This window comes from Anguilla anguilla, chromosome 2 (assembly GCF_013347855.1).
Source record: "Anguilla anguilla isolate fAngAng1 chromosome 2, fAngAng1.pri, whole genome shotgun sequence".
NCBI lineage: Eukaryota > Metazoa > Chordata > Actinopteri > Anguilliformes > Anguillidae > Anguilla > Anguilla anguilla.
Window position 1 is genome coordinate 34,630,460 of NC_049202.1, and position 16,113 is coordinate 34,646,572.

Sequence of the window (16,113 nt, forward strand, 5' to 3'; positions counted from 1 at the left end):
CGCTTTCCCTCCGTCGCTTTCCCTGTCGCTTTCCCTCCGTCGCTTTCCCTGTCGCTTTCCCTCCGTCGCTTTCCCTGCCGCTTTCCCTCCGTCGCTTTCCCTGTCGCTTTCCCTCCGTCGCTTTCCCTGTCGCTTTCCCTCCGTCGCTTTCCCTGTCGCTTTCCCTCCGTCGCACGCAGGTTCTCTGGCTGCCGCTCGGGCTCAGCTCCCCTGGCTTGCGCGTCTACAGCAGAGCTTAAGATTACCTCCTTTATGCCTCCTTTAGCAGGCTTGCATTCGACAAGCTGCTAAGCTAACTACCCCGGGATTTTTTTTTGCATTTTTTGCATCAGGCCATGTTGATGAAGCAGCACCTTCAAAACGTGAATGGACAAACACACACACACACACACACACAGACAGACAGACAGACTAAAATACACACACGCGCGTGCACAGACACAAGGACACACATACACGCGCACAGACACACACACACAGACGCACACACAAACGAATAAACGCACGCAGGTGCACGCACAGACACATACCCAGACAAAATTTGACATGCATGCACATGCAGCGCGCATACACACACACAGGCACACACACACACACGCACACATACACTCACAATCACACATACACACTCACACTCACACACACACACACACACACTCACGCACGCACGCACGCACACACACACACACACACACACACACACTGAGTATGAGCAGTATGAGACAGCGCCCGTGCTCCGGAGCGTGCAGCAGCGGCTGGGCCTCCGGCCCTCTGGCTCCAGAGAGTGGGAGTGATGACACGGACAAGCCAGCGGCTCGTCTCGCAGCGCCCGGCGACAAACGCTGATTGGCAGCCGCCGCCGCCGCCGCCGCTGCCGAGGAGGTATCGAGCACCAGCTAATTAAACGGGAGCCGAGCGGCTGATAATGGAATCGGCGGCTGGGGGCGGTGGCGACGGGGTTGGGCGTGCTTCGATTTCGGCGGGCAGGGACCAAAGTTCCCCGCGTCCTGTAATCAATGGGGGGGGGGGGGGGTGGGGGGGCTGATAGTGTTGCTGAACAAACAGAGCGGCTCCTTGCTGTTGTGTTGGAGTGAGCGCTCTCCATTTGTCTTCATCAAGCCTGAAATACAGAAGCCTAAACGCCTTCCCAACTATCTGCATGGACTCTCTTAGGAAGAGAGGGCTCTTGGGAACAGAATTCATCTGTATAGTGTGCTTTAGGAACATAATTATTCTGTACTGTACACTTCAGGTACAGAAATCATGTGTACAGTGTGCTTTAGGAGCAGAATTTATCTGTACAGTGTGCTTTAGGAACAGAATTATTCTGTACAGTGTGCTTTAGGAACATATTTATGTATGCTAGGAAAGAATTCTACACAGTGGGCTTTAGGAAGAGAATTCATTTCTACAGAGGATTTTGAAACAGATTTTATCTGTACAGTGTGCGTTAGGAGCAGAATGTATCTGTACCGTACACTTTAGGTACAGAATTATTCTGTACAGTGTGCTTTAGGAACATAATTTATCTGTACTGTACACTTTAGGAACAGAAATCACGTGTACAGTGTGTTTTTGGAACAGAATTTCGTACGGTGTGCTAGGAGAAGGCTGTTTTGAACAGAAGTTTCTCTCCAGGCCCCGCGCAGCGCGCTAATTAATGGCTTTAATGTGTTCATCGAGAGGACGACGTTCGGCCGAGATGAGTCAGGGAGACGAGCCTCATCTATCGGACGGGTTCGCGTGTCTGTTCTCATCGTGACGCCGCTCTCCACGAGGAAATGCCACGGTTTCAAAGCTCCAAACTCAAGAAGAAGAAAATCTGCGTTTTCTACGCGGTTCAAACGATGAACCCTGCAACATAAGGCCTGTTTTTTTCAGCTTGCTCGACCTTCTGAACTTCTTGAAGGCCATCTTGAAGGCTCCCCACACGTTCCTGCTCGCGTGACTACTGCCCACACCCCATCCTTATACTAACTGGGTTACCACACTGCTGGGTTGTGGAAGGCAGTATGGCCTTCAACAGGACTGCTCAACGTCCCACTCCTCTGTGAATATTATTGAAGGTCTGTGGCCTGGGTTTTCAACAGGAGGTCTTTGAAGGCACTGTAGGGGGTTCCCTGGCACAGATAGGATGTCATCCCCCTGGTCCGCACTGGAAATATGAACCACACCCAGGTGCTGGGCTTGCGATAGTGAAATGCGATGGCGGCGTAGTAGGGCATTGGGCTGTGCTGCACGGCTGCACTGGGGAACAGGGAGGTGCAGGAAGGACCCGCGCGTGTCCAGCTGGGTCATTCTCCCGGACCCAGCTCCCCTGTCCACGTGTGCCCACCTAGAGCCCCACTGCAATCAGTCCAGTGCTCCAGGGAGAAGTGTAAATGGACTGGTAAATGGACTGCATTTATACAGCGCTTTTATCCAAAGCGCTTTACAATTGATGCCTCTCATTCGCCAGAGCAGTTAGGGGTTAGGGGTTAGGTGTCTTGCTCAAGGACACTTCGACACGCCCAGGGCGGGGTTTGAACCGGCAACCCTCCGACTGCCAGACAATCGCTCTTACCTCCTGAGCTATGTCGCCCTCAGTGTCTCACGCTCCCCGTGTGCTTGCTGAACCCTACCTAACCCTAACCCTAACCATAACCCCCCCCCCCCCCCCAGTCCACACCTCCATTTCTGAACAGTTAGGGGCCAAAGCCGCCCATCGCGAGGGTAGATGATTTGAGGGGCAGAGAGGCGCAGTTAAAACCTAATTTGAGATTTTATTTACTCATTTACTTACTGCAGTCACTTTTAAATTACGCTGCCGTCCCTTGTCATTGGTGTTTGTTCTCTTAGCTGTCATGCAATTACAATTTTTTATGGCAAATGTATAAGCTTTGGCAATATGCTTTATAAAATGTCATGCCAATAAAGCATTTAAACCTAATTAAATTAAAGTGACAGAGAGAGAGAGAGAGAGTGAGAGATGCGAAGGGCTCCCAGTAGAATATTCACCTGAGGCCCGTGCGCTCTGTGAATGAATAAAGGATTGAATCCAGGCCTCGCCGGCACGCTGGGGGGGAGACGCGTCCCTTTTTCCGCAGCGCTCCTGACCCCGGATCGGGGGGGGCAGACATTTTCTGATGAAACGCGCTGAAAGCTTCGCGCAAGAATTACAAACTTTTTTTTTTCGACGGGCCAGACAGCGATGCCGAAAAAAATAAATAAATAAATATAAAAAAATCTTGCGTGGCCGTGCCTTCCATTTAATCCGGCGGCCCCGGTGGAGCCCGCTCCGCCCTGCGGACGCTTCGTCCTACAGTAACTTCATAACTCGGCCGACCAATGGTGTAACTTCAGTCACTCAGTCACAGACATTTGCGTTTGTAGGGCTGGCCCCGCTGTTGATAAAGAGGGGCGAGCTTTCTTTACAGAACCTCGCCCCCGACGTCGCAAAGAGGGACGAGCGCGGCGGCGCAAAGAGACGCTCAGCGACGCCCTAAATCCACCAGCCCGCTCAAAACCCCGCAGGTACGCACGCGTCCAACCCGTCAATCTCACCGAACGTTTGTCAGGAGGAACTGGGTCGGCGTCAAGGGTAGCGGCGAGAATTACAGAGCTCTGCGGCACACGCGGAGGGGCGTACGCACGCACCTACCCATGATGCACTGCAGCCGTCCTTCATTAACAAAGGCTGGGTCAATACCTCTACAGTATTGTACCATTTGTTACGAGACGGATTGAATTCAGCTGAAACGGTCCGGGTGGGATTTACCCAGCACATCGACACGCTGTCCACTGAGCTCAAGATGCGTGCGAGCAACTGCCGGACAGAACAAACGCCCATTATAACAAGGTTTAAGGTTTAACTGCAGGAAGATAACTGCATTGTCACTTTCCAAAGCAATCGAGTCACAGCTCAGCGCCGAAGCTGAATAATAATTTTACAGCAAAGTCTTTGGGGGACCCATCGATATTTGACAACAAAGGGCTTTTATCGTTGTGTCCAGTGCGCGCGTGGACGCGTGCACGTGTGTGTGAGCACAAGTGTGCACGTGACTGCATGGAGTGCCTGTGAGTCCAGCTGAATGCAGCTCAGTAGGTGATCATTCTTTTTTAGTATATAAAACCTCATGTGAAATCTCTCTCTCTCTCTCTCTCTTATACAGTATACATCATGTCAAATTGCTCTCTTTCTCTCTATCTCTCCTTCTCTCTATATATCTCCCCCTCACTCTCTCCCTCTCTCCCCTCTCTCTCTCTCTCTCTCTTTCTCTCCCTCTCCCTCTATCTCTCTCTCTCTCTCTGTCTGTCCCCCCCCTCTCTCTCTCTCTCCCCCTCACTCTCCCTCTCCCTTTATCTCCCCCTCTCTCTTTCTCTCCCCCTCTCCCTCTCTCTCTATCTCTCCCCTCTCTCTCTCTTTCTCTCCCCCTCTCTCTCTTTCTCTCTCTCTCTCTCTCTCTCTCTCTCTCTCCCCCACACTCTCCCTCTCTCAGGCAGAAATGTCTTTTGTTGGCGGTGCTGAACAGAGTTCTATTTTCTGGCTCTCTCTGATAGAAGCACAGGGGACCAGCCTACAAATGAGCCTGTAATGTACTCAGCAAAGCCGCCTGGGAGCTCCTCTATTTTCACACTGTCCTTTCTCACGGAGATGTGGGGCCGAGAAAGACACAGCCACACTGCACAGGTGTACGCGTGTGTGGGTGCGCGTGTGTGTGTGTGTGGGACTGTGTGTGTGTGTGTGTGTGTGTGTGACTGCGTGTGTGTGTGTGTGCGGGACTGCTTGTGTGTGTGTGTGTGTGTGTGAGAGAGTGCGGGACTGCATGTGTGTGTGTGTGTGTGTGTGCGTGTGTGTGTGTGTAGGACTGTGTGTATGTGTGTGTGTGTGTGTGTGTGGGACTGTGTGTATGTGTGTGTGTGTGTGTGTGTGGGACTGTGTGTATGTGTGTGTGTGTGTGTGTGTGGGACTGTGTGTATGTGTGTGTGTGTCTGTGCACTTGAATGTGAATGTGCATTTAATCACGTTCATCAAATGAAGAAACACAAACAATGAACAGAGCTTCTGAGCAGAGCACTGTTAGATACAGTAGTCTACATGCATTTAGTTAGTAATGTATGCCTCATAGGAAATTAGTCAAAAGAGGAAACAGGTGCCAATCACTTCATGAGCAACCTTCAAAACCCGCTATGGAAACAAAAGCATAGCAAATACTTTGCTGGGGGGGAAAACACCATTCAGTGCAAAAGACACAAGGGAAATACCAATTTCTCTCAAGCTGAACACTTCCAGCATTGCGCTGTATCTCAATAACAAACCACATAACGTGTTTGCCCCGTGGTGTGTTAGCAAACGGAGAAGGAACAATGCAAACCGCGGTAGCGAGTGACTCAGGCTCAGACGTTCCCATGCACTGGAGTCCTATTCTTCCAAAGGCCACTGGGCTAAGCTGCCAGACCAGAGTGGATACACGGGCAAACAAACAGACGAATAAAGCCAGGTCTCATTAAGGGAAGGAAATCCGAGGAGGACGGAGGAACGGGAGTCGGCCGCGGTAGGGCTTGCGGTTCTGTAGCGGTGTGCGCGACTCCCGGGTTATCTGAGGCTTCGCGCTCGGCGGTTGCGTTCGCCGTGCGGTCGACTCCCGGTCGGATGTTAGCGCCGCGGCGGAAGACGTGCCGCTCCTCAGGAGGGGGGTGCCGGCCGTTCTGGGGACGGGTCTCTGAGGCCGGGGGCGTCCGCTTTAAGCCCCCGCCGTCCAGGGCGGGCCAGGGCGCCCCGGGTGGGCGTGGGGGGGGCGGGGGGAGACGCAGCTCTGCGGGGCGACGTCTCTCTCTCTCTCTCTGCGCGGTCCTTCAGAACAGACCCTCCCCTCAACGCGTCCGGACTTCTATTACCGCCCGCGGCGGTGGCCATTTGCTTTTCTCGAAGGCGCTCGAGAACTCAAAGACAATCGCTTATGCGATGAGTCATGAGGTCCGAGTCATTTTCCACTCGCGGTGCGAGGCGCAGCAGAACAAACGGCACTCGGGGAAAACCTTTCGCCAGCACAAAATGTTCTGACCCGCGAGCGGAGAACGCTCATTTAAATGTCTACGATTCGGCCGCGTCGTCATTTCCTGCTGTGGGTGTCGTTCTCAGACTCTTGTCTGAGAGCAGGGCCAGAGCCGGACAGTGGTCACATGATGCAGCCTCATGGCTGAGGTCCACTGGGGTGAAAAATGGATCCTCCGGGCCCTGGGGGGCGTAGTGGCGAGGCAGGGAGGCGACCGCAGTCCCTCGGGGGGCCCGAGCACGTCTGGATGCCCGTCGTTACCTAAATCAACCAGAGTTTGTTGGGGTTTGGTCTCTGTCCTGTTCTCTGAAGGCGAAGGTAGCGCAGCCCTCGGGTGACAGTGCTGTAGAGCCGGTGGTGTATCAGGAAGGCGGAGCTAGCCGCGCCGAATACGGCCAGCTCGCGAGGCAAACGGCAGAGCGTCGCGATCCATCGACTCGGTCGGGCAAACCGCCCGGCCGCAGCTCGTCCTTTCCCAGTGACCGCGAGGGCCAAAAGCACGCGGGGAAAACCCCGGAGAAGCACCTCGTCTGCCGCAGAGTCACTCCACAGTGCTTTGAAGGGCAGAAAGGGAGACTTGATCACCATGATCCTGAGTATCATGGTCTATCAGGCAGGGGGGGAGGGTGGGGTCAACCACTGCTGAGGAAGGTCTTCCATCACTGTCTGCCCCTGTCATCGGAAGACTGGAGACGATCACATAACCGGCCCTTACAGAGCACGCCGCCAAGGGGGCGGCGCTGGAAACGCTCGCTTTCTCGCGTTGCCTCCTGCATGCGGAACAATGCGTCTAGGTCCCGGTCGCCTTGACCTCGCCGCCCAGAATAGCACAGAACTGACTGCAGGGAATATTCGCTCTAACCTTGTGGGTGAAGCAGGTTTCGAGCGCCTGCGGTGCACGTGCCTGACAAAGACAGGACCGAATATAACTCAGGATAAAGGTAAAAATCGGCATCAGCAGTAAGAGCCCATAGGTGCATGTCCTCCAAGAACGACAGATCAATCCCAACATATAACATTCGCCTTGCCATAGTGCAAGAACCTGTTAGCAAAAACTGTGCGAGTGAGAGAGAACTACAAGTCCCAGCAAGCAATTCGGGCTTGGGCACGGCTTCCATTTTACAGCTGTTTCCAAACCTAGCACCTGCCAATGTTTCTGCAACAAACAACGGGTTAGATTTCAAACAGTAATCAAGCAGTACCCCCCGGCAGTCCACAGTGGGAAACAAAGAACCACTTAAACAGTAAATATACTCAGCTTATTAAACAGTGACCTAGCGGGAGATGGGAGTCGTTCACGGTCCCCTCTCCTCGTTTCCGTCTCTGGATTCAGCAGTAGGTCAGTGACGCTTGACCCCTTGCTGACCCGAGTCTCAGAGTTCAGAGGAAAACAAATAAAAAGCAAATACAAAATAAAAGCTCACATACGTAAACAATGAGCTCCATTATGTTCGGACAAAGATATTTTTTCTTCATTCTGCTCTGTACGCCACAATTTTAGATTTGTAAGCAAGCAATTCACACGTGGTTAAAGTACACATTCTCAGCTTTTAACCTTAGACTTACCAAAACCAATTGGAACATCATTAAGCAAAAAGAGAGCATTGGTGAGCTCAGTAATTACAAAAGATCTGGTAGGCCAAGGAAGACCTATACAGTTTATGATTGAAGAATTCTCACCATAATGAAGGAAAACCCCCAAACCGACAGATCAGAAACGTTCTTCAGGCAGCAGGTGTGGATGTGTCAGTGACTACTGACCTCAGAAAACTTTGCAAACAGAACTACAGAGGCTGCACTGCAAGACGCAAACCACCAGTTAGCTGCAAAAACATGATGTTTAGGTTAGAGTTTGCTAAGAAGTACCAAAGAGAGCCTGCATAGTCCTGGAACACAGGTGAGACCAAGATTCCCTTGTATCAGAATGATGGCAACAGCAAAGTATGGACGCCAAAAAAAACTGCCCAAGATCGAAAAGACCCCCCCCCCCCCATCATCTGTGAAACATGGTAACAGGGGTGTTATGGTTCGGTCATTAATGGCTGCTAAAGGGACTGGCTCACTTGTCTTCATTGACGATGGAACTGCTGATAGCGGCAGCAGAACGAATTCTGAGGAGCACAGCAGCATCTCATCCGCTCAAGTTCAAACAAATGCCTCCAAAGTCATTGGACGACACCTCATCCTACAGGCAAGACAAAGATTCCAAACATGCTGCTATATCAACATGGGAGTTAGTTTTTCAAAGTGAAAAAACTGAAAATGTCTCGACTGGCCAAGTCATTCACCTGATCTGAATCCAACTAAACAAGCATTTCAAATGCTGAAGAGAAAACTTAAGGCAACTAGCCACCGAGACAAGCAATGTCTGATGCTGGCTGCAGTACAGGCCAGGCAGAGCATCACAGTTAAACAGTTATTGCATGCAAATGATATGTGACAAAGTACTAAACTTGACAACTTTCACTTACATAACATTAATATGTCCCAAACATTATGGTGCCCTGAAATTGGGGGCTAAGTATAAAAGGTGCTGTAATTTCTACACGGTGAAAAGTGTAAAAAGAGTAGAGGGAAATCGAAAAAAAATATTTGTCTTTGTCCCAAACAATATGAAGCTCACTACATATGTGTGTGTGTGTGTGTGTATGTGTGCATGTGCGTGTGTGTGCGTGTGCGCGCATGTGCCTGTACACTAATCTAATGGTGCTGTTCACAAATCGGAGTGACACACCGGCTCTCCCTTCAGCTCTGCTGGAACAGGCTATCCATTCAGGCCCTGGCTGGGCTCGGGGAGCGGAGGGAAGCGGGGCCCCTCTGAACGGCGGCTGCCTCTCGCTGCTTTGGGGAGCTGGGCGAGCCGCGGCTACACAGCCATCCTCTGATTGGGCAGCGGAGCGAGCCGCGGCTACACAGCCATCCTCTGATTGGGCAGCGGGGCGAGCCGCGGCTACACGGCCATCCTCTGATTGGGCAGCGGAGCGAGCCGCGGCTACACAGCCATCCTCTGATTGGGCAGCGGGGCGAGCCGCGGCTACGCAGCCATCCTCTGATTGGGCAGCGGGGCGAGCCGCGGCTACGCAGCCATCCTCTGATTGGGCAGCGGGGCGAGCCGCGGCTACGCAGCCATCCTCTGATTGGGCAGCGGGGCGAGCCGCGGCTACGCAGCCATCCTCTGATTGGGCAGCGGGGCGAGCCGCGGCTCCACAGCCATCCTCTGATTGGTCAGCGGAGCCTTTCGGCTGGGGGGTCCGGATTTACGAAAACCTAACACCAGTTTTAACCTCAGCGGCCCCAGCCAGGGTGGCGTCGTCCGGCTAAAACTCCCTCTGTGTGTCGCCAAAGGCACTCCTGATGTACAGGTGATGCGCTCACCAGGGGTAACTTTGGGGGGGGGGGGGGGGGGGGGGGGGGGGGGGGGGGGGGTGCCAGGCCAGGGTCAGGACATTAAAACAATATCGGGGTGGAATCTGAAAGACTTGTTCAGCCGAAACGAACAGCGGGCGCAGTCGAAGGAGAGAGCCGCAAGCTACAGTTCAAACGTACCTGGCACTGTAAGGCACCTCTGGCTTATTACTGGCTTACCACGCCGCATTCAACATACATTTAATCACCGTTTATTCCGTTTCCAGGGAAACTCAACCGCCGTGCATGCTTAAGGGTCTCATTTCATTTTACGGCTGTACCGCAAAAAAACAAGCCGCTTCTTTGGACTTGCGCTGAACGTATCGGGTCAAGTTCCCGAAATGACTTTTAACCACTTCGCTCCTTTCAACTGTTGTGCTGTATCTAAAAGTAACCGAGGCCGTAACGCACAGAAGATCGTGAGTACTGCAGCTGCTTTCCGCAGCGAAACGCAGCAGCGATCCGCTCAGCGTGCAACACGGCTTTTATGAGGCGGGAAACATCCTTAGACGGCACATTTTTTGCGCCATAATGAAGGCCTGGCTTGCGCTACCGTTAACGAGTGCGGTGACTATACTGCTTAGCCATAAACAGCGTTATTACATTAAAATGCACATTAAAATGCCCTTTTTACATGTATTACCAATGGCTTCAAAGCAGCCTCAAAATTTCTGTCAGAATTGTTGAACGATATCACCAGTTTACGGTCGAACGACAGGGCTGTGAATGAGGTGCAGGTGAGAGAAGTATGTTTTGCGCTGTTGTCACACATCTACCAGTACCACTCCCACTCATGACACTCCCGCCTGGGCCACTCCCACTCACGACACTCCCGTCTAAGCCACTCCCACTCACGACACTCCCGCCTGGGCCACTCCCACTCACGACACTCCCGCCTGGACCACTCCCACTCACGACACTCCCGTCTAAACCACTCCCACTCACGACACTCCCGCCGGGGACACTCCCACTTACGACACTCCCGCCGGGGACACTCCCACTCACGACACTCCCGCCGGGGACACTCCCACTCACGACACTCCCGCCGGGGACACTCCCACTCACGACACTCCCGCCGGGGACACTCCCACTCACGACACTCCCGCCGGGGCCACTCCCACTCACGACACTCCCGCCGGGGCCACTCCCACCGACGAGATTTCCGGCGTGGGGCGACTTACCGCTGTTGCGGTTCTTGCGGTTGGACTTGCCTCCGCTGAGCAGCATCTTCAAGCTGTTCCTGAACATGGCCGCTCCGGTCCGTGAGGGCTACCGAGAAATCTGCAGAGGAACGGGGAGAGAAACGCGGTTAAAAAAAAACCCTGTTTACAACAGAGGACCGCAGGCGCGAGCACATCAGCGCAGGCCGGTGACGCCGAGCCCACCACGACCACTCCTCACGATTCACCCCGCGGTCGTGATCGTCGCGCTGCGTCTCCACGCCGGAAACGAGCAGCAGATTCCGGGGAGGGGCAGCGGGTTGGGCCAGACAGCCCGGATTCCTGCCCTGCCTAATTTGGGAAAGAAATTCCGAAGGAGCGGGGAAAAAAAAAAAGAAGAAGAAATCGCACCAAGCGGGCCGACTGCACCAAAGGGAAAGAGACGCGAGGGTCGCTCGGAGGACACCGCCGACTCTGGCAGAATACCAAACATTTCATCTGAAGAGACTCCGCGGAAATCGGCTCGCCGGCGCAGGGGGGGGGCGGTAAACACCCGAAAGCCCGGGTCTTAGATCTGGGATTTTAAAGACTCGGGCTTCTCTCTTCTTTCAATCGCGCTCTTCGAACCCGCTGGGGGGGGGGGGGGGGATGACCAGGATTAGCGTGGTCATCGTTTCAATTAACCGCGCGACTCGGTGTCAAAGCAATTAAACGGACGCGCCCGCAGACCCCCGCAGGTTAAGGGCGTACTGAGCGCGCGCGCGCACGCTCGAGGGGACCACGGCACGCTCGGCGAAGGAGCGAAGCCGCACCTCCAGCCGCGTGGCGCTGGTACGCCGTAGCCGTGCGGTGCGAGGCGTCCGTTTCTGAAGGCGAATTCTCCGCCGAAGGAACGCGGCGCCCTCAAAACGCAGAGAGCGACGAATCGAAAAGAACACTCGTTTGGTTCCCGTCTCAGAACCGCTTACCTTTTTTTTTGTCATCGCGTTTAAAAAGGCTGAGGCGTTCGTTTAGGGGAAAAAAACGATGGAACGATGTGCTAGGCCAGCCGTTCTCAGCCCTGATCTTGACGAGCACCAGCGTTTTTACTGATTTACCTTCCCACCTTGAAACCGGTCACCGATTCAGACTTGAGAAGCCAAGCGAGGTGTGTGAACTGTGTAATAATCCGCCTTAACTGATGAATTAAGTGCAGAGCAGGTAAGGTACAAAGGCCCACCCGGGACAGTGCTGAGAACCAGTGCATCATGGGATTTCTGGCTCTTTGGCTCTTTTTGAAGAATTTTTGACCGTTCTTGGTACCCAGGGGTGTGGTTTTCAAGGTGGTAGATTACCATTAGTGAAATCACGTTTAACGTAATGCCTTCATTTCAAATCTATTCACTGACACTGAAAACAGTCACCGCCCTTTCAGGAAAATGGTAAATGGACTGCATTTATATAGCGCTTTCATCCAAAGCGCTTTACAATTGATGCCTCTCATTCGCCAGAGCAGTTAGGGGTTAGGGGTTAGGTGTCTTGCTCAAGGACACTTCGACATGCCCAGGGCGGGGTTTGAACCAGCAACCCTCCGACTGCCAGACAATCGGTCTTACCTCCTGAGCTATGCCGCCCCTGTTGCACCTTGGAATCAGAGAGCCAGATATCCCAAAGCACATTGTTCAACTGTGTTCATCAGTGCTCCGCCTTTTTAAACAGTCAAGTAACAGAAAAGGAATTCATTTTGAGGTTGTTTTGCCTTCGATTGAAATATCGATGTTTCCCTCTAAAACAAGGCGAGCTTCTGAGAGTCGTCGTGTCCACAGGAGGAACAGCAGTGACAGCCGGCTGCAGAAGAGAGCGTCGTGACCACTGCCACTCAGACCGGGAATGACTCAGTCACACAAGGCCAAGAGAACCGGACCGGACCGGACCGGAACCGGAACCGGAACCGGATCGGCTGAGCGACTGGCTGTCCTCGACGAGGAGTCGCTCGCTAATCGACCGTGAAGCGGAGTCTGTGATTCAGCCATCTTCAGCCTAATTACCGTCATTCAATCTGAGATTAGGGTAAATGATCTGTACTGGGACAAACAGCTCCTAAGCGTTAATTACGTGTGAAAACAGCGACCAATTGCCAAAACCAGAGCGCGCGTTCACAGGCGAACGCCGCGGCGTCGGGAGAGAGGCCGATACGTCGCGTTCGAGGCAGCAGTGACAGAGAATGCCAACGGTTGCCGCGGTTACCTGCAGTAAACAGATGAACTCCCAATCAATGCGCCGCTATGTGATTCCCGTTGTTCGGATCTGCTACGCTAGCCTTCCCCCCCTCCTCGCAGCATGACAGCTGCATTATGGGAGATAAGGCTCCTAACCGTACATGCATAATGCAGCCAAACTATGAGCTGTGAAAGCGCTGCTTTTTTTTTACGTTGTGAGAAGACGTGTCGCGGTGCCTGACCGATACAAGCTAGCCTGAGCGTCTGAGCGTGTAAGGCTGTCGTGCCTACATACTCAACAGTGTGTGCTCACTGATCTGTCCAATGTCTCTCTCTCTCTCTCTTTCTCTCTCTCTCCCTCCCTCCCTCCCTCCCTCCGTCCGTCCTGAGAGGCTCTCCGTCAGATCCTGGCAGCTGACTCTTCATTACCCCCCCCCCATCGTGCACACAGCATTAAGAGTCTGTTCTAACACAAGACCTTCCCTGCACTCTTCCTTCTGACTTTTGCAGAGATGAAGGAGGACAGTGCCCACTGCAGGCAGGGGAGAGCAGTGCCTCCCCCCAGCATTACTCAGCCGAGGAGGGCCTCGGGGCCACATCAGGCACCCTGGCAAAATCTGCCCACTGGAGGACCTTTTACTGTCTACTACATGCAAGTGTGCAGTACTGTGTGTGTACACATACTCTCCTCTCCCAGCTTATGCTTGGCATATGTTAGGTCAACAGTGTCCACTGTGAACTGAACTGTGTTCTTGGCTAGAAATAGCTGTAAAAAATGAGTATCGTACCTTACTGAACCTGTGTTTTGTAGTTGTCCAATGACCATGGTATGCACTTCTTTACGTCGCTTTGGATAAAAGCGTCTGCTAAATAAACGTAATGTAATCAACAGCGCCACCCACATCCTATTGATCCAAAGGATGCATGCGCCGCCCTGAGAGACAGCCAATCCTAAGCCAGGAATGCGCACAGAACATTCCCAGCATGCCTGCTGCTTCAACAAAGAACAACATCTTGAAGCTGTCAAGAGCCAGAGAAGAGGCTTAAAGGCCCAAGGTGTGTCTGAAAAGTGTCCAAACGCAAAAAATAAAAAAGGTGCCAGTACTAGGCCAGAGGGCACGCAGTATGGTGGCTGGTTATAACAAACAGATCAAGCCCATATGAATGACTAGGTCTAATAGCAGGAACTCGATAATTAAATGTTGATTGTAAACAGGGAAATGTGTAACACATTTCAACAATTTGTCGATGGCACACAGGTGCTCCTCAAGCACAGCCCCTCCCCTTGAGAACCGGTGGCCACTTGTCCATTTGTGACTTCACAGAACACTTCAAAGCAGCATTTTTGGATGGTGACACACAGATTTATTTGGAATTCATTGTCGTTATTTTATTGTGACTAAACCCCCTTCATGCGCCAGACCAAAAAAGTGCATGAGCAACCAACCACCGAGATCTGATTAATTCCCTGGCATAGGCAGCGAAGAAAACCTCTCAGCAGTTCCACAATACAAAATCAGAAATGTGAGGCTAACCTTGAGCTCAGAGCAGCTAGCTGGAACTATAACAGTCGGTGACAAAATGGCACCTCTGACAAACTGCGCACTGTAATCCCAACTAAGCAGTGTGCCTTATTAAAAACAAAACATTTTGTGTGCTATTCAGAACAACAGTGTGCCTCATTAACACCAGTGCGGGTAATTACCTGCCACCTCCTTAAATACATTTCTGATGATTTCTTTATTATTTTCCTCCCCAAAATTAGTCAGCACCTGAAGCATAAAACAGAAGGTGGACTGCAGCTTCGGTGAAGAATGTCAACAGTGTGTGTGTACATTTGGGTGTGTGCGTGTGTACATTTGGGTGTGTATGTGTGTCTGTGTGCACATTTGGGTGTGCGTGTGTGTGTGTGTGTGTGTGCGTGCCGGTCTGTGAGTGTTTACATCTGCCGGGCTGCTCTGCAATTACACGTGCAGAAGAAAGGGAAGTTCAGCAGAGGAGAGCAGTAGACTGTGAATACATGAAGGAAGGACAGATTTCACATCCCAGAAAACCATGAATGGAGGAAGGGATGTCAGTTTTAGCAGTTTTAGCGCTAAGGGGAATTCCACCGCAAAACATCATGTAGCTCATTCAACATATCTAGGCCTAGCTGATCAACTCTCTCTGAGTGGCTGCGCAAAGCGATCTCTGCACAGAGATATCGGCAGCGAAAGATGCTAACTTTGGCGGTGGTGTACGTCGTAAGGATGAACACCTCTACCCTTCCTCGGTTTTGAAGAACCACAACGGGCAGGTAAATTGAATGCGGAAATGCATCCGACGCAGGCGAAAGGCATTGACCGAACTCACGTCGCAGAGTTTTGGGGTAAGCTAGCTGCTGTTCCAACTGTAAAAAGTGTTAGCTTGTGAGCTAGCTAGCATAGCGGACATTTGCTCTCTGTGGCTCAGACAAAGATTCACTGTCCATGGGATGATGACGGTACCCATAGTACAGATAAAAGAGCACATTAGCTGCTGCAATATGCCATGCTAGGTAATGGCAACATAAGACAATAGCATGTCATTCCTAATGTCCCAGCACTATATAACCACCACTATGCCACCTACCATACACCATTTTATAGCAACATGTAGACATCCATCAACAAATTACAGCCAGTAATAGACAAAATATTTATTACTGGCAATAATATCCAATATTTTTATGCCTTTTGCAGTGGGTTAACTGCATACATTGATCTAGCTGAAGCCATGTACTATGTGTTGCCGGGAAGGCAGTTGTGGTGCTGTCCACCAGGGGGCAGCACCAGCCCTACACACATGTAGAGCCACAGCTGTGATACATGGTAATCACTATGGCTGTGGCCAATTACCTATGACTTTGTATTTTTGCCTGCCTTGCCTCTGAAGTTGTGGTTGCCAGGTTGGCTTCACTGTTTTCAAAGGGCTTTCTGTTATATTCAGTTCCATGACTAAGTAAATGGCAACAAGCCAATCATCCCCTTGTTGTGTTTCAGTCTGTTCACCATATGATATGGTATATGTGATACTTAAGAATCAGAGACTGTAAGCCTACATGCAAGAGAAGTTTAGTTTTATGAAAGACAGCACGATACGGCGATTTCAGCAAATAAAACTTCCCGTTCGTACATAACTACCCATGTCTAAAATAAACGTTGGGCTATTTAGCAATAGCTTAGGCTTTGGTGTGATGGCTACTCAAGCATCAGAAGCATGCGTTTTAAAAAGAACCGCACAGAAACTTTTTTTAAGATCATTTAAAGTCCATGTTTGCAGTAGAATGACAGCACA

At 51.8% G+C, this 16,113-nt stretch overlaps 1 protein-coding gene across 4 annotated transcripts in view; it reads right to left on the minus strand.

Annotated features, from left to right (window-relative positions):
* Positions 1 to 16,113, minus strand: part of tanc2b (tetratricopeptide repeat, ankyrin repeat and coiled-coil containing 2b) — a 243,509-nt gene that overhangs the window by 134,779 nt on the left and 92,617 nt on the right. For all 4 annotated transcript variants that reach the window (XM_035405991.1, XM_035405993.1, XM_035405989.1 and 1 more), the window contains one exon: positions 10,622 to 10,721. In XM_035405991.1, coding sequence (XP_035261882.1) covers positions 10,622 to 10,688 — 67 coding nt within the window. In that variant the 5' untranslated portion in view covers positions 10,689 to 10,721. The remainder of the gene's footprint in view (positions 1 to 10,621; positions 10,722 to 16,113) is intronic.